The sequence below is a fragment of the Anabrus simplex genome, chromosome 1 (assembly GCF_040414725.1).
Source record: "Anabrus simplex isolate iqAnaSimp1 chromosome 1, ASM4041472v1, whole genome shotgun sequence".
Taxonomy (NCBI): Eukaryota; Metazoa; Arthropoda; class Insecta; order Orthoptera; family Tettigoniidae; genus Anabrus; species Anabrus simplex.
Window position 1 is genome coordinate 1402537544 of NC_090265.1, and position 23269 is coordinate 1402560812.

The following is a 23269-nucleotide window of genomic DNA, read 5'->3' on the forward strand; positions in this document are numbered from 1 at the left end:
CAAAAATGTATTGGAAAACGTATGGCACTGAGTGGCGTGTTCGTTTCCTTCGAAAAACTGTCCCGTTGAATAGCCAGTGTGTACCTCATTCGCTTTGATAAGAGTGCCTAAACGCCTAGGTATGATATTCATTACAGTCTAGCCTAAGCAATCAACGGGAGTGGTCGTGCTGAAATGAGTGTGCCGGTAGAGTGGAGATGAGTAAGAGCGGGGAGTAGACGGGTCAAGTGGAGAGTGACGAGGGAGATGATAGGTATAGAAAAATACTGGGTTGATATCGAAAGATGGCAGGGAAGAATGAAGAAGGAAACAACCAATGTAAAGAAAGGTAAAGTGGAGATGGGATTGAAGGGTGAGATGCTGTTGGTGGCGGCGGTGATTACTGTGCTTCTGGTCATTAGTGTCGTTGAAGTAAATTCCGGCCCGAATACTAGCGGCAATATGAAGTGGGAGGGCGTAGAAGTCATAAGGAACGTGGTAAAGGAGGTATTGGAAGAAGTCTGCCCGTTTGAACAGATAAAAATGATGATACAGGGACAAGTTAAGGAGTACGAAAGTATAAGGCAATGGATACAGGAAAAAACAGAAGAAACTAAGACTAAAGTGGAAAACAGTGAGAGAGAAATTGTGTTAATAAAAGAGAATTAAAAATATGGAAGAGGAGGTGTCGAATCTGAAGAAATAAATAGAAGCCAGCAGTCAAGAATGTAGGAGGAAATGCATATTTATATATGGTGTGCAGTAAGAAAAGGGAGAATCCAAAGTGGACATAATTTACAAAGTGGCGGATGCCATCCAGAATAAAATTAAAATTAATTTCAGCGAAGTCGGTATAGATGATGCTGAAAGAATAGGTAAAGTGAGAGGGCACAGACCTATAAAAGTGAAACTAATATCCACATTGATGACGGACATAGTGACATAGTGACGCCGGAAATTTACAGAGTGAAAACATTTCGATCAAGAGTGATGTGGGAAGAGATGAGAATACGAATATAATACTTCAAAGAAACATCTAGTTAGAGACAGACTTCAAGTACTGAGGGAGCACATTAGGGACAAGCAATTGGTGGTAACCAATGGAAGATGGACACGAGTCTGGACAGTGACGAAACTTCAGGCATTGGAAGAGAGTCTTGAATAGGAAGAACTTATGGCGGCGAGATCGGAGGAAAGGCAGGTAAGATAAAACAGTGCCGGACTGAACGTGCATAATGAAAATTAAAGGGCAGTGGAGACCAGGGTAATTGAAATGTGGAGGGAAGTAGCCAGGGACATAAGAAAAGAGATGGGTTTGGAGATTGGCTGGTATTTAAATATGGCTAGTAAAAGTATAATTAGATTGGCAGGTATACTTGCTTGTATGTATATAATGAAAGGTGGTTAAGAGTGATGAAGTGGAAGAGAATGGTGATACAATGGAAAGAGCGATTGTAAATAAGAAAGGTGGTCCGGTTTGTTAAGAGTGTTGAAGTTAGAGAGAAGTTCAAATGAGATTGGAGTGGTGGTTCCTAAGAGTGATTATGATTAAGAGACTGATTTGGAGGTATGTTAAGAATGACAGTAATTCATGAAAGGCGATAAGGTTTAAGTTGAAAGTTTAGTGGAGTATACCTGGTAAATATCTCAATGGTAAGATGTGGTGGTACAATTTAAATGGGGAGTATGGTTGAATTGTAAGTTAATATAGATTGAAAATAGTGAATAGTAAGATGCGGAAGTTAGATAGGGATGAGCAGTGACATGAAAGTAGAACGAGTATAAAGTTGACCCGTTAGAAGTATGAGGTACACAAATCAACAGGTGACGCAATGTTATGACTGAATCAGCAAGCTTTAGTAGGTCGAGAGAGTGCACGGTATGAAGTACGGACTGTGTAAAGGCTTGCGAGTCCAGTCAGGTGAGGAAGGAAGGTCGTTACCCTTCCTGTGCCATATTATATAGGCTAATTTTATTACATTTTATCCTATTGTGTTAGTTTATTTGCCCATGCCGATTAATTTAATTAATTTAAGTTACTTTAATTTAATTTAATTTAATGCCAACTTGATTAGTGCCTTGATCCATCTGGAATAGGATGGAAGGTACTAATATTATTATTTTGTTTATTTGCCCATGCCGATTATTTTAATTTAATGCCAACTTTGATTAGTGCCCAGATCCATCTGGAATAGTTGGAAGGTACTAGTATTATTATTGATTATTGTTTACCGTGTTTACCGATTGTTTTATGCTAATTTATGTTGTTGGTTTGTTTGTCTGTTTGTTAAGTAAGTGGTATTTGATTGTGTATTTAGGTACAGTATGAGTTGAAAGACCTTGTTTTGGTTTGGATATTATATTTTTCTCCACTAACAGATCAATTAGATCATGTACTGTATGATCTGGAGGAAATAAATGAATGAATGATATTTATTTAATTCCGCATCACGTCAGTGGTAATTTTTGAACATTCTCCAGGAATACTCTCACAAAGTACTGTGTTGCTGACGAACGCCACTGACTAAGTTTTGTATCGAAGTGAGCCCACAGATTTTTCAATACGGTTGAGATCGGTACCCTTCGGTCGAGTAACCACCTTTCAGGCAGCGTTATATAGCAACCATTCCCGGGACTTCATAGAGGTGTGTTTTAGGTCAATGTCTTGCTGGAAATTAAACACCCCCATCCAGTCCCTATTTCTCCACACTAGCGTATAAATTACCTCGCAGCACCGTCGATGTATTTCATACGACCCATTGTACCGTTGATTAAATATAGAATTCCAACACCGGATGCCACCAGCCTCTCTATGCCACCATACCATGACACCTCCGCCATGTTTAACCGTGGGAAGCTTGTCCATGACTCTTTGTTGGGATTGCGCCACACTTTCTTCCTTCCATCGGTTACGAACACACTGAACTTCGATTTGTCCGGAAATATAACCGTGTTCCGAAATTCGATCGGTTTGCTGCTGTATTCATGTGCAAACTGTAGGCGATTCTTACAGTTAATTTCCGAAATAGATGGCTTATTTCAGAGATCTCTACCATGTATGTTAACCACATTCAAAATATTGCGTGTAGTTTTAGGACTCAATCGCTTATTGAATGTTGTTTGGACATCTGCAGCATAGTTCCTGCACTCGTAAATGATTTTATTTGAGCGAGGCTGATGATTCATCCTCTCAGGTTGAGAATACCTTCAGATATCCATATCGACGCTTATTTACTACTGTACCGGTCCCCTTGTATTTATTAATGATGGCTCGTACCATGGTGTAGCAAACAGAAACTTCCTCACAAATCTGTTGATAGGCTTCCCCTTGAAAGTGGAGCAACACTGCTGTATCAAATTACGTCTCTGCATGTTCCTTCGTCTTTGGGCTCATGGTGACAACTGGCGCAAAATACCGCAGCAGACTAGCGAGTAGTCTGTTAACATCATTCAGTGTGCAACGTGTTCAGCAGATAGCGTTGCGTGTAACTCACAAGCATCATTATTACAAGATGGTCTTCTCTGTGCCAATACTTGTTTGTCTGCAGGATAGCGACATTAACTGCTGTAACGTTGTATTCTGATGGTATGGGCAGGTAGTTTGGACAGCATTGTAGGTTATCTAAGGTAGCACTTACAAGTGGGGTAAACGGAAATATATGGCTCGTTTACCCACTTGCCAAGAATACTTTTCTGGTTAACTGTACATACTATCCTTTCCGCTACAGACCGCTCAGCCCTGCAGATTCAAACTGCTAGTCTCTCGTAGCTAACCAAGACATCTCACTGTATTCAGCAATACCATCAAGAATATGATCTCACCACGACTTAGATAAACAAGCATGTACGTCACTACCCGGCCATGTGATAAGATACTGTGAATATTAAGGATACGCCCAGTTGGCGTGTATTGATACAATCCTTCACTCCACCCTATCAGGGGCCTATCGCTTCATCCTTAAGCAAAAGCTTCATCCATTATAACTGCTTGTAATGCTGATCATTTGGTCTTCTTTGGCCATACGTCTCCCTTCAAATGAAAATGAGCAAATCCTCCGTATCCCAGAAGAAGTGATCAACCGACCTATCACCTCATCGACTCAAACACCACCAAATATTTCTCTTCAAACTCACTCGATTCAAAATATCTTCGTTTGCGATCCGGTCGACCCATCTTACTTTACAAATTCTACTAACACATATCTATAACAAAATACAGTTTTGGAAATATTTCGACGGAAAATGCGCTTGGCCGCTGCTGTACTGCACATATCTCTGAACGTGTCCATTCTACATGTTTGTAGTTCAGGTGTAAATCTGCCTACATATCATCGAGCATTGCATATCTATCAGAACGTGGTACTTCACTTCCCTATTGAATTAGTATTTATGATGACTTCATTTTTTTTTACCTTGACCAACATTCCTCCATGATTTTCACGATACATTTAAGGAATTATATGATAATTTTCAAATTAAATTATCTTTGAAGGGATATACTAATGCATACATTATTGACTTGCTTGTCCTCCGGTACTATGATGTACCGGTAACGGCGGTACAAACTAAGTCCCCGTCATAGAAATTTTAAAACTTACGTGTTACGCTCCGGGCCGCTTACGAAGGACTGACTGGACGGCGAGCAACAGCTGTGCGCGTGTGACGTAGTGAGCGGGTGACGTCACAGCATGCCTCGCCGCACTACAGAGCCTAGACTGATGTAGAATGTTCTTCGAGTTTCGACGGGTAATAACATTTCCCACGATAATAATTGAACAAATTGAACAACATCACCATATAACTTGATCCCTTAGCTATGTTTCTGCCGAATTTCACGTGAATCTGACTTGGGACGATAAAGTTATGGAACAAGGGGTGGAGGCCCGGATCAGATATAAATACGTACTGCTTCGCTCAGCAGACCAGTGTGTGTTCCAGCATGTTAGAGTGTGCTGCAGTGCGCTGCAATGTGTTACAGCATGTTGCCAGAGTGTGATGCCAGTGTGTGGGCGGAGTATCTAATGTGCACGCTAGACTGTAGTGTTTGCACAGTCGGTTCGCGGGCACCGTGATCGAGCGGGAAGCCGCTATTAAGTTTCAAGTCCGTGGACTTTAACCTAATCGTGTTGAATATGGACTTATGCAGATTTCTTTATACTGTGACAACTTTTTACTCCGATAGGACGTGAGATGAATTGTGTATCGTCTGGACATTATCTATTGACTGTTACTCTATACGAGTGTCTAAGACTCGCAAACGTTTTCGAGTGCTCGAAATTGAAGTTTTATGTTATGGACAGGACTTAGAACTGATTGCTCCTTACCGTGTACTAAATACTTCGAGTTATAAGACTGTGTTTGAATCCAAATTTAATTTACCATTCCATGAACTGTGTCAATATTTTAGGTCATGAACTGTGAACTGTGCATGTGTGAACAGTGCATTTCAATTCTAATAAACAGCACATTTCAATTCTGCGAACATTCAGTTTACGAACAGTCGAACCAAGGACTGTCAATACTCGATTAATTTCGTCTTTTGATTTCATTTTTCAATACGTGAATGAGTTCTAATTCACGAGTGGAACATCTTTATTTTCAATGAATTATGTTGAACAGTGCTTCAAAGAACTAAGTCATGCGGCATTACCTTACGTTGTACCAAGTGCCACAAAATTTAAGTGACTCTGTTAAACTCGACGATAAGTTTCGAGTGGACTTTTATTTTATGAGTATTAACTTACATGCTTATTCGAGTCTAGTGGCATTCTTTCACTTAACACGGGACAAAATTGAGTGACATTTCACCGTGTGATAAGGATACATTTTGTGTTTGAACTTTGTTAAAACCATTTATAAACGTTCCCCTCATCTGTGCAGAAGCAGCCTTTACATTAACTCGCCCCAGGGCTTAACGATGTTCATTCATGTTCACCATTCACAAGGACTACCTCAACGCCATTCATTAACGTCGCATGGATCTTCAAGACATCGAATGGATTTTCTAGAACTTCCATCGGGGGAGGAATGGTGGTTCGCTGATATGGAAAATGGAGCTGCCGGAATCCAAGGACATCGCCAGCCATAGGACGAGGAACATTTTCTACTGTATCCGCTGTACAGAGGTGACATTACTTTCAATTTCTTAATAAACTCTGGAAAAAAAATGTTTAAGATTTATTTAAACAAACCCTCTCCCTCTGTATGCACTTCAACGAATGGTACACGCCCTGCGTTTCATCTCTACCGAAGTACCACATTTACTGTTACAATATACCAGCTTGCAGTTTATTCATTATTGATTCCATATTTTGTTAATGTTCTCACAATTTGGTGGAACTTGACGCGAAGGTTAGGTAGACAGACAGAACGCATCTTGAGTCGTTCATGACTTTCTGAGCTAATATTTTTGGAGATATATAGGAATGGAGCAAAATATGAAGGATTCATAGAGAGGGCACACTTTAGTAATCCAGGGATTTTTGAGCTAATTTTTGGGGGGAGATGTGTAGGAGTGTACAAAAGCATGATTTTTTTTAATTTCCCCTTCTTAGTACCTAGTTTTGTCAACTCACTAATTTCTCAACCTTTATTTTCAGCTGTCGGTATCGAATGAGAGTCTTGTGGTTCTGCGGAAGGTGGGCTTCAACTTATCCGGGAACTTCAGCTGTGAAGTAACTGTGGATGCCCCGTCCTTCTCTACGAAGACCGTCACGGAGCAAATGCTGGTTGTCGGTAAGTGAACATTCATTATTTTTCTGCTTCATAACATAATATTAACAACCGCTTATATTATACAGTTATAATTCGAAATATGTATATTATATGAGCATGATAATGAATGTTATGGGCATAGAATTGGAAAATAAGTACAAGATGAAACTGAGTAAAACGAAAACTAAAGAAATGGAATTAAGACAAATATGAGTCAAGAAGTAAATTGCCGGACTGAGTGGCTCAGACGGATGAGGCGCTGGCCTTCTGACGACAACTTGGCAGGTTCGATTTTGGCTCAGTCCGGTGGAATTTGATGGTGCTCAAATACGTCAGCCTCGTGTCAGTAAATTTACTGGCACGTAAAAGAGCTCGTCCGGGACTAAATTGCGGCACTTCGGCGTCTCCGAAAACCTTACAAAAGTAGATAGTGGTGCATAAAGCAAATAATACTTTTATTACTAGAAGAAATTAATATGGTTACTTGAGTGATAGGATGAGTAAGGATAGCAGAAGTATGGAGGACATAAAATGTGGACTAGCAAAAGTGAGGAAGGTATCTCTGCGGATAATATGTGTAAGCGTTTTAACATTTTTCTTACAATTAGTTTTACGTCTCACAGACACAGATGGGTCTTACGACCGACGATGGAATTTAAAAAGGCTAGGAGTGGGAAGGAATCGGCCATGGCCTTAATTAAAGTATAGTCCCATAAATTCTTTGATATGAAAATGGGTAACCATGGAAATCAATCTTCCGGGATGCCAACAGTGGGATTCGAATACATGATATTATTTTTAGCTGAACTCTATGCTTAATCAATTTTCTGGTATGTTCCGTCAATCTCTCCTTATTTCCATTCCTACCTTTATTTAGTTCCAAATCGTACGTCCTTCGTAGTATCTTTAATTCTCTGTTGATATTAATGGCTAATATTTGCACGAATAATTATTTTATTAGGACGCGTGTTAAAGAAAAGGAGTTTAGAACATGAATTTTATACAAATAATGTGCACTGCTATCCAGATTCTGCGCGCAATTCTTGAACTCATTTTGAATTATGAAGAATAACATCTGTAGAACTGAAAGTTATGGAAGATGACCTACAGACGTTTGACAAAGTAGGGCGTACGGCGTAGAAAGTGGCTTACATGGATATTTACAAATATATATTTTGAGTGCAGACTATTAAAATGTCAATTAAATACTATAGTGTATTCTCTGAAGGAGAAAATACGTTGAAACTTGCAACCATAATGGTGTACTCTCCACTATTTACTTCTGATATTTATGGAGATTAATTGAGAAACAGGGATTAGTATTATTTACTTCTTCTAATGTGGAGTACTATTTGTACTTAGTGAAGCTGCAGTTAAGGTGTGTTATTTAGGGAATATTGCATTGAAAGCTTGATAACTGAGGTGACATATAGCTTTAATTACATGGCATTGTAACTGAGAGAGGAATAGTTCAGGAGAAGTCTTCAATAATGAGACCTACCTTGTCCTCAGAGGGAATTAAATGTAGCTTCCGAGATTTCTTGCTCACTGCTTCAGTGGGATGTTCCAATGAAGTAAAAAGACCGATCATCTGCTTTAATACGGCTACGGTCTGCTTAACGTAGTTACAAACTAACATGTGCGGAGCATAGGAGGCAAGAAAATGCCCTTACAATCTTTGCACTCGGCGCCAAGATGTTTTGTTTACTAGTGTCGCTCAACTCAAAACATGAACAAGAGGGTATTGTTTAGAAAAAGTAGACGGGTAGAGCTTGTTGCTCGTTTTCCTGAACGTTGCTTGTTTAGCTTGCTGCTACGTCCTTTAGCGAGCAGCTGCCATCAGTTGGTCGCTCCGAGACATTGAATCTATTGTCTTATATCCGAGGCAATTCGTCTCTTTTGGGCTTACGAAAAGACATACTGTATAGTGACGTATTTGATCACTTAATCTAGCACTTATTACACTGTAAGTTTCTTAATATAGTTCATTTATTTTAGATTTTTACAGGATGTGGAATAACGAAAGCCAAACGAACGTAAAGCCGTCTCATACAAGACATGAAAGTTGTTGGAGAAGTGGAAGATAAAGTCTTCCCTTATCTATAAACACGGCAATAAATAAGCAGAAGCACCCTTCATGTATTTCGGACTTCGGATGCCATGATTGTGGGCTCAAACCACGCAGAATAGTCTGAATTTTGAAGGATAGATAAGAGTCGTTTCAGCCGTTCATTTCGTACGATGATTGATCTCTAGTGACAAATTTGATGCTAAATGAAATGGCGTATGGCTTATAGTGCCAGGAGTGTCCGAAGATATGTTCGGCTCACTAGGTGCAGGTCTTTTGATATGACGTTCGTAGGCTAGTTGCTCGTCGTTATGAAGATGAAATGATGACGAAGGCAACAAATATACCCAGCCCCCGTGACAGCGAAATTAACCAAAAATGGTTAAAATTCCTGACACTGCCGGGAATCGAACCAGAGACCCGTGTCACCAAAGTTCATCACCCTAAGCCATGGAACCGAACATTACCTTGGTAGGTATTAGACAAAATTAATTAAAACTCAATCATATACAGTATAACCAAATAGTGATCCGATTCCCCTCCATCGCTTTCTTTATTTATTTTTCTAGCGTTATTGTCTTCAAATGGGATCTACTGTTCTGTTACATTTGGTCCTGTCTAGGACGACTTGAGGGTTGAAGTCCATAGCCTTGCGAGTCTCTCAAAATTTTGCTTCTTCATTGCTTCAGCAGTTTCCTTCGCGGCGAGCATTCTTCGGAGTCAAGTTGCTGGACTGTGCAATCATTTGGACCATAATGGAGTACTCTCCGCAATTTATTGCTCATCTTTATTGATATTAATTGATCATCACGGATTAATATTACTTACTTACTCTAATTTGAAATACTGTTTGTAGTTAGTGAAGTTGCAGTTAATGTGTGTTATTAAGGGAATGCTGCATTCAGTACTTGATAACTGAGGTACCATGTAACTTTAATTACATGTCATTCATTGAATTTGAGTGAGGAATATTTTAGGAAAAGTCTTTCATAACATGACATGGTATTTGTGGGAGAAATATGGCCATACCACCGGAGTCGAACCTCCCTCGTTTTCTGTACGATTGTGGCCACACACATTATAAGCCCCACATCTTCATTTCTGACATTGTCCAAGAGGGTGAGTACCAGTTTCCATCACAGCATTCTCATCTCCATAACATGGATGATCTGTCAATGTATTCTCTAGTGAAGAGCTGCCAGCATTTAGTCGTTCCGAGATACTGAATCTATTACCTTATATCTGAGGCGTTTAGCATCTTTGACCAAGAATAATTGACTCACAGGCAGCCAAATCATATCAAAATGTCTGCAGACGGTAACTCATATCGTAGAGTAATAATAATAATAATAATAATAATAATAATAATAATAATAATAATAATAATAATAATAATAATAATAATAATAATAATAATAATAATAATAATAATAATAATAATAATAATAATAATAAATTATAATTATAATAAATTATTATACCATTCATTGTCACCGTGGTTTGGTGGATTAGCAGAGGTGAAAGAAGGTGCTGGGATGAATAGGTCTCAGTATACGAAATTAAAGTTAATTTAAAATTTAACAAGATCAAGATCAAGATCAAGAAATAATAAATATAACAGGTACTCAGTAGCCTAGCAACAAATCGAGAATGTACAATTACAGTGTTACAGGATTTGGGCTCCGAGAGCCAGACACATAATTCTTGAGCAATTAGCCCAACATTAGCCAGATACCAGGTTTGACAAAGGGGCAGAAAACCCAATCATGCCCAGGAGCTCTTGCTCCCTATTACTCAGTAAAGCCTGCTCGAGGCACACAGAAATCAAAATTTTAAGAAAGAGCAACCCGCTCTTAAAGTTCAAGCCTATCAAAGGCCACACCAAGGTCCACCTTCAAGCTGACCTCCAAGCACATGAGAACAGGGGTAAAAATACCCAACCTACTGAGGCCTATTAAGTAAAGAAACAGGTCAATTACATGGCCTCCAAAATACCAACTTGAGAGGAGGCGAAACAGCACTCCTAATACACTTTATTAAAACCTACTTGGCACTAGGCCGCATATGCAAGGGCTAATCCCATACTAATGAGGTGACACGATAGGAAAACTTATTACATTACGAAACGAAGAAAAATGGTTGAGAAAACGTAGTCACCTCAAAAACAATATGAAAGGGAGCTCGAGAGGGTTAGGCACTCTCTATCCCAATTTGTAGTTTAAGGAGATAGAATTTATGCCAAGAGTCTATTACATTTTAGATGGAATTTTACATGGTAAAAGGTATCGAACCTGCCCCGAAAGTTAAACTGCTGAGCTAGCAAGAAAAGAAGTTATTAAAAGGCCATTACCTTATTGCTGAACTGCTGCCCGAAGAAAGAGGCGCTTCCCGCCCCCTGCTACATAATTGCACTAAGAGAGATGTTACTGAAGTGGCGCAGAGACCCGAAAATCACCAGTTTATATACCCTCGTGGAACATTCGAGACCTTTCATGAATGATAACACCCGCCCACAAGCATTTTATTGGACGGCCAAAACATTACAAGTCAAAACTGAAGATGACATCTAGGATTGGTGGAAAATTAATTACAAAAATTACTTATTGGTCGAATTCAAAACTGGCGGAAAGAGAAGGGTTATACAGCCAACCTCAACAATGACTGAAAGAAATTTAACAAAGAACAAACTTATGCATACTAAAATTCTTCAAAAAAAAGTTCTTTCACTTCGCACCGTTGTATTTCTTCAGTAGTGCCATCTAGAAGAGAATGTTCACACTTCTCACTACAGAGAAAACAAAAATAAATCGAAAAAGACACAGTTCAGAACTCTTCAAAATTTACAGATCGCGACATCTTCTGATAACCTTTAGAATTAACATGGTTGTTAGAGTTCAGGCTTCCTCCACTAGAGGAGTTTCAACTGGCGCAGAGTTTGAATTAGCGGCGCGGAGGTGTACCGCCTGGTACATTCATTATTAATATCATAATATAACGTTATAATTATAATAATTTATTATAATTTATTATTTGTTATTTATTATTATTATTATTATTATTATTATTATTATTATTATTATTATTATTATTATTATTATTATTATTATTATTTGTTAGTAGTACAGTAGTTTAGAGTGGTGATTTCTATGTCCGGTCAGCTTTGAAGCCAGGAATTAACATGGTACTCATTTTTGGTGTAGACAGAGTGAAACTCCTCCCCACAATAGGAAAACTAGTTTCTAATTTTTCCCCCGAATATAAATCGAAATATTTGTCCTTCCAGGTGAAGTGAGCACGCAGTCCCAACGTGAAATAACCAAGGTTACAAAATGGGAGAAGTGACGGAACATGCGAAGAAAATCAGCAGAGAGAATGTACCAAGCTCGTTATTTTACGTGAATGATCATAGTTGCGAGACTTTCGCTTTTACGTAGTGTATAGATCACAGAATACATAACATTTGGAAGCGCCTCACATACTTTTCTGAGTATTTGAATCATTGGCGCCTTGTAGTAATGTAATTAACGATGATGCTCACAAAAGAAAATCATTTATAGGATGATGAACTTTGGTTTGAAATGGGTAACTTTTGCGTGATTGATAGATTGATTGACAGATTAATCGATTTTCGATTATCTACAGAATTAGGCGTCAATTACTGATCAAATAATAAAGCCATAAACAAAAAGTAACATTGAACTGATTTATAATTCTGTGGGTTGGATATTCCTCGTGATATTATCCGAGGTTTAGGCTGTTTTAATAGGAATAGAACGGGCTAGAAGACTTGATCTTCCAGATGCATTTAGCTATAAAACCTGAGTCACTATTTTAGGCTATTCTGTATGCGGTGCTGATATCTAAGTTTTTCCTACTGATTGGATTTGGACAGGATATATTCTTCCTTTACCTTCTGCACATCCAGTACTCGATCTTGGGGATCACGTGGTGAATTTTCATTCCTTCAGAATCTGCATCCAGTCCTGCATGATTTTGGGTCAAGGGATTTCTTATCTTCTTGCACTTCCTTCACCAATTAAATTTCCTTCAAGAGTTAGTTGAAGCATTTTATATCCGAGATTCCTCATTATGTGGCGCAAATAACATTTCTTTCTATAGTTCATTATTGGAATCGATTTTCTCTTCATTTCGACCTTTTCCAAGACGTCATCATTACGTATTCGATCAGGTTAGGGAACTTTCAGTAAGTGACAAGAAAAATGATTTTTCACAGAAACTACATACACGAGACAATGCGTCGTTCTCAAATAACTCAGTGAAATGAAGTCAGTAGTGCTCTCATTATTCATAGCAACAGAGAACACATTAAACATGTACACAAATAATTCTCAGCGGACCGAACGTAATTTATTGATTCCAGTAAAATACACATTCACACTGTAGTGGCATGTATTGAGGCCCTGGACTCTTACTTGTTTTATAACTACCACAACCACATTGCAAATTATGTGGTAACAAAACACACAATAGAACAAAAGAATTACAAACGAAAAAAAAGTCAAACAATTATATTTGAAATTCAAACATTTGTATCAACAGCGCACATTTTATTGCATAAATTACTGTTGTGAGAACAAACTTCAGATTTTTGTGTTTTAAATGACTGTTTTGTTACGAATATTTACTTCGCCCATTTATTGGTAAAGATAAATTCATTCCAACAACTGAATTCCTCTGCGGACAAGTGGTAGATTCAAAGATGGCCTAAGTAGCTGGAATTTTGAAGAACACAAGAAAGTAAATTCAGCATTTCAAATTGTACAACGTCCACATGTAACTGGTGATAAACTTGGTGTCAACCAGACAAAATCAAAACTATGTAGTAGATCGCCCAATAGAGTGCAAGATTCTCTGTCGTAATAAATGCGAACTTCAAAATCAACATGCAGGCAACTTAAATAGAATTTTCACTCACACAGAAATTCAGAGTAAATTTACAGAATATACTGTATATTATAATATATTCTATTACAAGGAATCTAATAATTATAACACAGTTGTGCTTACATTCGCGGATAACTTAAACACTGTACTACGAATACCTCAGTAGTATGATCTACAGTGGATTGAGTGATTTCATGATTTGCTACTGACGTAAGATTGTATTTTCAAAATCATCGTACATACATTTATACGCAATTATCAGCATACTGGAGTTATTTCTTGAAGGAATAGATGTCCCTCTTCTTCCTGTTACTGATATTCCTCCACATTTGTTAAAGTGGGCTTTTCATGTGGTTTTAGCCTTTATAACGTTATGTCCTTCACAGTTCTAACACTATACGGAGGGATATATTCATTATTGTGCATTTCTGTTGAGGCTGGCAGTATGGTGTAATCAATGTAGATGAGAAAAAGACCTGAAATGCTTTAGGACCGAACACGATTAGGAAGAGTGCCTTTAAAAGAACCGACTCTGTTTCCGGGTGGTATGGCGGAAAGGACCAATACTGTGGCTCTCCTTTCATAAATCAATAGCATAGGTTGTAAATATATTTCTATGTTTATAATGTATTAAAACTCTCATCTTTCACAGAAATAGCAATGAAAGCATATATTTTGTATATTACATGTTATAGGTTTACTTTATCGACGACCGGGCGAGTTAGCCGTGCGGTTATGGGCGCGCGGCTTTGAGCTTGCATCCGAGGGATTGTGGTCTCGAATCCCACTGTCCGAAGCCCTAAAGATGGTTTTCCCATTTTAATACCATGCAAATGCTAGGGATGTACCTTAATTAAGGCAATGACCCTTCCTTCCAACTCCTAGGCATGTTCTGTCCAATCGTCGCCATATGACCTATCTGTGTCGGTGCATCGTAAATCCACTAGCAAAGAAACAATAATAATCTATCGACGAAATATCACCACGTGTTCTATTTAGCTAGTGAGGCCGTAGGCCGACCTCAGTCGTCAGTCGGACTATTTCACAAGGGAGAGGAGTGATTATATATTAACAGCTAGTCCAATAAGAGTTAAGAAAAACACGAAAACCCATCCCCGAGCCAAAGGAATTAACCATACGCAGTTGAAATTCCCGGTCTGGCGGGGGATCGAACGCAGGTTTCTCTAAATTGGAGGCCAATACGCTGATCATTCAGCCATGAGCCAGGCTGTTGATGAAATAGAGTGTGATACTACTTCTACTTTTTTGTGATATCTGAAGCCATCTTGTTTCATTTTCGAATCCATTCAGTTAATTTATAAGTGTCAGTTTCTTCAGTCTGAATAGGATAATTTTGAAAGAATACATTTATAAACTACCTGAAAAACTGGTAACAGAATTATACTCCAAAAATGAAGTATGTGATTCGTTTATATAACCTAATAGTTATAAATTGAAAATTATGTCACAGAACATTCTCCTGGTGAGATTAAATTGTGCCGTTATTGACTGCAAGCAGAGACATATTCATTTGAAGCGATAGTCTCGACGATTTCCTTACTGAAGCGCAATATTTGAAGTGTGAGAGGATTTCAGACCCTCATACTCCCTTTGCAGAATTAGCATATATTTACGGCTACTATATGAATAATACATGCATTTCTCGTGCATACAAGTAAAGGCAAAGAGCGCCCGTATATGCCGTGTATTAAATATATTTGTGTTCTCTCACTTTGTGTAATTTGTTTCGTTGGCTCTTGTTGTTTCTGTTGTTGCTCCACTCCATGAACTTATGATATCATGTGCGTCCTCTATGTCTGAATTCAAACTGATAATATTTTCATACTTTATTTGTTCCTACACTGTTTGTTCTACTCCGCAGTGGATTCAAGAGTAGTTTCGATGTCTAACATGTGTGCATTGCCCTATTTTACGGCCTAATGCCCTTCCTGACGTCAACCCTATGCAGACTGAAGAATTTTCTCGTGTGTTTCCCTTTGGTGGCTGGTAGCATGGCCTATTGGGTTCAACTGAAGAGATATTTATTGAGATAAAAATACAGAAATTAACCAGTCGCTGGAAAAATCGATTAACTGGTTTTTATTTGTACCCAGGGCCCTCTGTATCATAGGCCGCAACGCTGATCTTACATTCAGAGCGTAGGAGAAACACACAAAATTCAGAAATATATTCCTATTCCATTCCTTATTTTTATTAGTTTTGTTATCGTTAATTAATTAGGGATTGCAATCCAAATGCTCCGTAAAGAATTCAGTATCACAGAGATTAATGACATCATGGGAAACTCAATTGTGAGACCGTATTTTGATTTATTACTTGGCCGACGGCTTTCAAAGTGTGCTCCACGATACGCTAGTTTACCATGAAATTGCCAAGATTTGTTTGAAAAAATAGTGCATTGAGGAAATTCAAGTGTAAAATCGGGCATTGTATTAAATGTTTTAGTAATATCATTTGGGCATCTAGTCAGGTGACTACAGAATTATCAACAAAATGAAACATGTAAAATGCAGGATTTGGTTTAATAATGAATAGGAAAGTAGGGCAGCGGCTGAGCTACTTCAGCCGGCATAGTGAACGAATTATTGTTGTCAAGATAGGCACCAAGCCAATGCCCACCACAGTAATGCAGGTCTATATGCCTACTAGTCATCAGAAGGTGAAGACATCGAAAATAACATATGAAGAGATAGATGGTTTACTACAATGTATAGAAAGGGACGATAATCTAATTGTGATTGGATTCAAAAATGTAGGGATAGGCTAAAGAAGAGAAGGTATTGCCGTAGAGGAATTCTAACTGGGAAAAAGGCATGAAAGAGGAAGTTGGATAGTTGAATTCTACACCAATCATAATTTAGTCTTTGATAATGTTTGGTTCAGACACCACAAACGAAGACTGTACACTTGAAAGAGACCTAGAGACATATGAAGGTATTAAATATACTTCAGTATGACGAGGTATCGATTCAGAAACCTCTTGTTGGATTGCAAGACCTTCCCAGGAGCAGACGTGGACTCGGAGCACAACCACATAGTCATGGCATCTAAAGTAAAGTTTATGAAATTGAGTAAAGTAAGCAATGCATAATGATGCGATCTAGAAAAGTTAAAGATTGTGAGGGATTGTTTACAGGAACATGTTGCACAAGGACTAAATGAAAAGGCTGAAGGAAACACAATAAATGAAGAGTGGACAGTCATGAAGAATGAGGTCAATAGGTTTAATAATAATAATAATGTTAGTTGTTTTTCGTCCCACTAACTACTCTTTGACGGTTTTCGGAGACGCCGAGGTGCCGGAATTTAGTCCCGCAGGAGTTCTTTTACATGCCAGTAAATCTACCGACACGAGGCTGACGTATTTGAGCACCTTCGATTACCACCGGACTGAGCCAGGATCGAACTTGCCAAGTTGGGGTCAGAAGGCCAGCGCCTTAACCGTTTGAGCCACTCAGCCCGGGTCAGTAGGTTTGCTGAAGAAAGTTTAGGAAGAAAGGTAAGATCATGTAAGGATATATCTGTAACTCAGGAGACATTTGACCTGATTGATGAACGGTGAAAATTCAAAAATGCAAAAAATGATGAGGGCATAAAATAATACAGGTGATTACAAAATGAAGTAGATAGAATGTGCAGGTCAGATAAGGATGAATATCTGAAGGAGAAAGCAAGAATGTTAAAAATTGAATAGTTGTAGGAAAGGAATGTGGTATGTACAGGAAGATGAACGAATCCTTAGGAGAAATGGAAACTAAGGTATAAATATTAGGAGCTCAGATGGAAAACCATTTCCAGGGAAAGAAGACAAGGCAAGAAGATAGCAGGAACATGTCCAACAGTTATATCAAGTTAAAAATGTGGACGATATTGTTGTGGAACAAGAAGCTGTTGATACTGATGAAATGATAGACCCAATTTTGAGGTCAGAATTCGACAGAGTTTCGAGAGACCTAAATAGGAACAAGTCGCCTGGATTTGATGACATTCCCTCTTAATTACTGCCTCCCTTAGGAGAAACCAGCATGGCGAGGTTATTCCTTTTAGTGTGTAAGCTGTATGGTACGTGAGAAGTACCATCCGATTTCGGACGGAACTTTGTTATACCTATTACCAAGCAAAAAATGGTGTTACCAAGTGCGAGAACTATGGCAAAATTAATTTAGTATATCACGCCTGCAAAATGTTAACACGTATTATTTACAGAAGAATGGAAAGAACAAGTTGAAACTGAGCTGGGATATGATCAAATTGGCTTCGTAAGAAATGTAGGAAAACGTGAACCAATACTCACTTTACGTCTGATCTTAGAGGACCGAATTAAGAAAGACAAGCCCATGTATACGGTGTTAGTAAATCTAGAAAAGGCATTCGATAATATTGATTGGCCCAAGATATTTCAAATTGTGAAGGTGATCTGGATCAGTACCGAGTGCAAATAATTATCTACAATCTGTATAAGAATAAATCTCCAGTGGTAAGTACCGAGGCTTTGGAAAAGAAGCACCAATCCAGAAAGGAGTGGGGCAAGGCTGCAGTTGGTCTCTTCCTCTGTTTATATAGAAGAGGCAGGAAAGGAAAGCAAAGAGGAATTTATAAAGGGAATCACAATCTAAGGAGAGGAAATCACAACCCTGAGATTTTATGATGATATGGTTATTTTATCTGAGTCTGCAGAGAACCTGGAGAAATTGATGAATGTTATGGACGGAGTATTGGGTAAGGAGTACAAGATGGAAATAAATAATTTCAAAAGAAAGGCAATGGAGTGCAGTCGAACGAAGTCAGGTGATGCAGGTAACATTAGATTAGGAAATGAAGTCTTAATGGAAGTAGATGAATAACTTCTACTTGGTAGTGGAATAACGAATGATGGCACAATTAAGGAGGATGTAAAATGCAAACTAGCGCAAGCTAGGAAGGCCTTTCTTAAGAAAAGATACTTGTTCACTTCGAACATTGAGATAGGAATTAGAAAGTATTTTTTGAACATTTCCTTATGGAGCGTGACAGTGTATACAAGTGAATTATGGACGATAACTCGCTCAGAAAGAACGAGAATGGAAGCTTCTGCAATGTTGTGTTATAGACGAATGATGAAGGTGAGATGGGTAGATCGAATCACGGATGAGGAGGTACTGAGTAGAAATGGTGAAAGGCAAACGATTTGGCGAAAATTAACGAGAATAAGAGATCGAATGATAGGACACATATTAAGACACCCAGGTCTCGTTCAGTTGGTTTTAGAAGGATGTGTAGATGGTATGATCGTTAGGGGTGGACAAAGATATGAGAAACAGATTTAGAGTAGTTGTAGGATGTAGTGCCGGCTCCGTGGTGTAGGGGTAGCGTGCCTGCCTCAAACCCGGAGGCCCCGGGTTCGATTCCCTGCCAGATCAGGGATTTTTACCTGGACCTGAGGGCTGGTTCGAGGTCCACTCAGCCTACGTGATTAGAATTGAGGAACTATCTGACGGAGATATAGTGGCCCCGGTCTAGAAAGCGAAGGATAACGGCCGAGGATATTCGTCGTGCTGACCACACTACCCCTAGTTATCTGCAGGCCTTCGGGTTGAGCAGCGGTCATTTGGTAGGCCAAGGCGCTTCATGGGCTGTAATACCATGGGGGGAGGGTGGTTAGAATGTAGTAGTTACGTAAAAATGAAACGATTAACACAGGATAAGATGGCATTGAGAACTGCAGCTAACCAATCTATGGACTGATGACCCAAATAAAAATAATATTTATTAAAATAGAGTTTAAAACATGCAAATGAAGCTGATAAATGACCTATTCTGTCAGTAGTTACATTAATTTTTCAATCCAGTGCTGAATACGAGCTGCTTACTTTTACACAATACTTCAGTACAGGGGAGATTCGCAACGTAATACACTCGTAATTCGTAATCTACAGAAATCATTATCTCCTGCTTTATGTTTTAATGATGTGCAGTGCCAAGAATCCGCCTTCAGACGGAAAACTGTAGTATATATGGGCATGGGCGATAGACAGTGATTTACAGTGATTTATGTACTTCCTGCTAGGGTTGGTTCTTGATCAATCGGAACTGCTACCTGGCATTTGAAATTATTCTTAAGCCAGTCGAATGTGCTGCAATATCCCACAAAGCGAAACAGTGTGCTGTGTTTCGAAGAAGTTCAAGAACCCCTGTACTAGTTGATAACAATCTAGGTGGAAAATTACACGAATGCCATCGCGGTTTGTTGTTATCAAAGAAGACGGCCAGAAATAAAGAGGCACGAAAGACTGGAAGATGCTTATGCTGATGATGTGTAGTATGAACATCTCGAAGGACGTCTCGAATTGTGACAAATCATGCAAGCAGTATCGTAGGCTACGCTAAGTAAACGAAATTACATTACGGCAAAATCGAGCAATGGAAAAGGAAAATGAGACTAATACCTAGTGGATGAACGTTTACTTGGGAACTGAGGAGGTATAAGCCGTGTCTATTACAACGTAAATTCTTTAACATTTTGTTGCTAACGGTCGTTGATTTAGCCGTAAAATAAAAGGGGTTACTCGTATTACAGCGCTATCGAATATGTCGGGTTGAAAGTGGAGTACATGGAAATACAGTATTTTACACCTTGATCAATAGGGTCATGTAACTATGTATACTCTCGTCTACCAAATTCTGGTCCCCTCTTAAGATCGGAATTTGCAGGACATTCAACTGTCATTCATTTTCGAAACATTTTTTCATGACTTTCCGTCATTAGCTCAACTAATATCATATAATAACTCCATTTGCAAGAATTCGGCCACCACCTTTCCAGCTGAAGTAATGCCCCTCTTACTCTTATTACTCCTTTCCTTCTTTTACACCTCGATCTTCTTTCTTCTAATACTAATTCCATTTAGCTGAAGTATCCGTTCCAAGGAGTTTCTTGTACTATTTTTCTCTTTATCTAAGTAAAATTAGCAAGGTGAATATTATTAGACAACCACCCCTACAATATCAGACTTTATTGACTTCCTGATATGCAAGTTGAAAACATGAAATTATCTATGAGTTTCAGCAATGAGTGTAATACGTAAAACAATTAGGCCTACTGTAACTTCATAGAAGAGAAAGTAAGCAAACTTTTATTAGTAAATGTCTGTTTATTAGGCAATCACAGCCATGGGGAGTTAAGTTTGGCATGGAATATGGAACACAGGGACGTGACGTATCATGGACTGGAATTTGAACCGCGAACCCTTGGCGAGAAGCGATTGATGACATAATTCCGTTACTATGCGAGTTTTTTGCGTGGGCCATAAATCGATAGATTCGATGCAGCCGTCCATCCTATCCTAGTCTGAGCTGACCTGTCCAGTTCTATGTTCCCTCCGAAATTTACTGGAGAAGACCAGGGTGTATCAATTTCTGTCGTGTCAATCAATCTTTCACTGGTCAAACATTACGAAATCGGTTTCACACCCGCAACTTGATCCTTTGTCTTTTTATATGAGACACCATCAACCCATTACACTTTCATCAATCTCCTATGACGCCACTCTCCAAAAGTTATTTCTTCCAGCGCCAGCTTTCCACGTTCCACATCTGTTCAGTGACAGTCTTCATACGAGTACTAAAGTCTTCAGAAACTGATTTATAATACGCAGGTACAGGTATATGAAGAAATGCATGGAAATAGTTCCGTTAAAATACCGTATAAATGTAGGAAACAGTCAAGAGTTTATACGACTCTATGTGATAAAGGAGAATGTATCTGTAGAATTGAAATACCTGTGCAGGTGATGTAAAGTCAACTGCTGGAATGTTCTTTATATCGCACCGACAGAGAACGGTTTATGGCGTTGATGGGATAGGAAAGGGCTACGAGTGGGAATAAAGTGACCGTGGACTTCATTAAGGTATTTGCCTGGTGTGAAAATGGGAAATAGCGGAAATCCTCTTCAGGGATACCGAGAGTGGGGTTCGAACACAATATCTCGCGACTGCAAACTGACAGCTGCATGGCCTAAACCACACAGCCACTCACTCGGTTAAATCTTACTCTCTCATGCTGTGTTCTTGCTCTCTGTTTTCCTTTATATTCTATCCCTTGTCAGAGGTCTAATTAGCCCGCTTACCTCGTTTGTATAATTACCAGGTCCTTTTTCTACCTTCGATGCAGCTAATACTGTTACACATATATGTACATGTGCGTCACCCTTCTTCATCACTAATATATCACATTTTATGAGTCCTTGTTCTCCTTCTTCTACCTTACCCGCACTTGTTCTGTAATATTACACCCATCTGTACATGTGTGGCATGTATATGAAGCAAGCGAACCTTTATTTTAATCATTAACCAGCTTGTCATCTGTGTATATAAAGAGAAGTTTTCTTTGGACATTCCATCGCTTTTGTTTGTGGAACTGACTTATGAAATTATTTTTAAAATATGTCTTCTTTCTAGAGTGGTATGGTTGAAAGTACTTCTTACTGGCTATTGATATATATGGTAAATTTCAGTTTTTACTTTGATTATGCGTTTACATAATTACTCGATTTACGGAGAAGTTACTCTATGTCGTTAAGGCGGTTAATGTTTTGAAGAGAAGTGATCGAGTTGTTTTGATTTTATTGTACTTCCCCAAATTCATTTCTTCTCCAAATATTAGCATTCAAACGTCCTCCTGAGTCACGCTCCATCTATATCGATCGGTTTTTCATTGTGTTTCTTTTGTAACTGCCATGCGTTTGAGGTTACGGATTAGTTTAGAGTTTACTTCATATAGTGAAACAAAATTATCAGTATCGCGTGTCATGAGTTGTAGCTCTATTGTGAAGTCATCACACTGCATGTACAGAAATATTCAGTTTGTCTCTTTGCACTTCCAAGAACTGACATGCAATTTGAAAGTTTTAGGTTACGGTAATAGTTTACTTCATGCTTTTTACTTAAATAGTCACTAAGGCATACCAAGAATGTTAACTCCCTTGAGAAATTGTTTTAGCTGTGGTGGCGGTAATTGTTTATTCCACTCAGATTCCGTTTTTTATTCAATATCGACAGTCATCATCGTGAAACCCGTTTGTCAATACTGTAGCCTAAAATTTAAAAGTGAATGAAAATATTATGACAGCTTAGTTGTCAGTGATTTATGTTATAGGCATCTGATTAATAGCTCTGGGTAATGAGCAAATTTCCCTTATTTATATGGTGAGTTCGGTTGTCAAGTTCATCTACTCTGCATTACTCACTCATTTCCTCAACGTGTATTTAGAGTACTCAGAAATAGTAATAACATGTTTGACTATCGTACTGGAAGTATTATTTAAAAATTACTTCCTCCCTAACAGTTTTGATGCAGGTCACTATAAAGTTGAAGATTTTACCCCTCTATAATTTTTTTCGAAAATATTCAGGAAAAATCGGAGTCATATATATAACCATTGCTTGATAAAAGACAAAGTAACTTTCTCATCCCACATATTCAAATACATCGCACATCCCTTACAATGCTTACGTTGTAATTGATATATTAAAGTGTTATAATTAAGATAATTATTCTTATTCACAGATGTATAATAAGTATGTCATTTATATTCCTGCTTCCTT

General features: G+C 38.5%; 1 protein-coding gene across 1 annotated transcript in view; it reads left to right on the forward strand.

Moving 5' to 3' along the window:
* The first annotated feature begins 297 nt into the window (after positions 1 to 297).
* LOC136859577 (uncharacterized) overlaps positions 298 to 23269 on the forward strand; it is a 790883-nt gene continuing 767911 nt past the window's right edge. The window contains exons 1-2 of the mRNA XM_068225810.1: positions 298 to 486; positions 6579 to 6714. Coding sequence (XP_068081911.1) covers positions 298 to 486; positions 6579 to 6714 — 325 coding nt within the window. The remainder of the gene's footprint in view (positions 487 to 6578; positions 6715 to 23269) is intronic.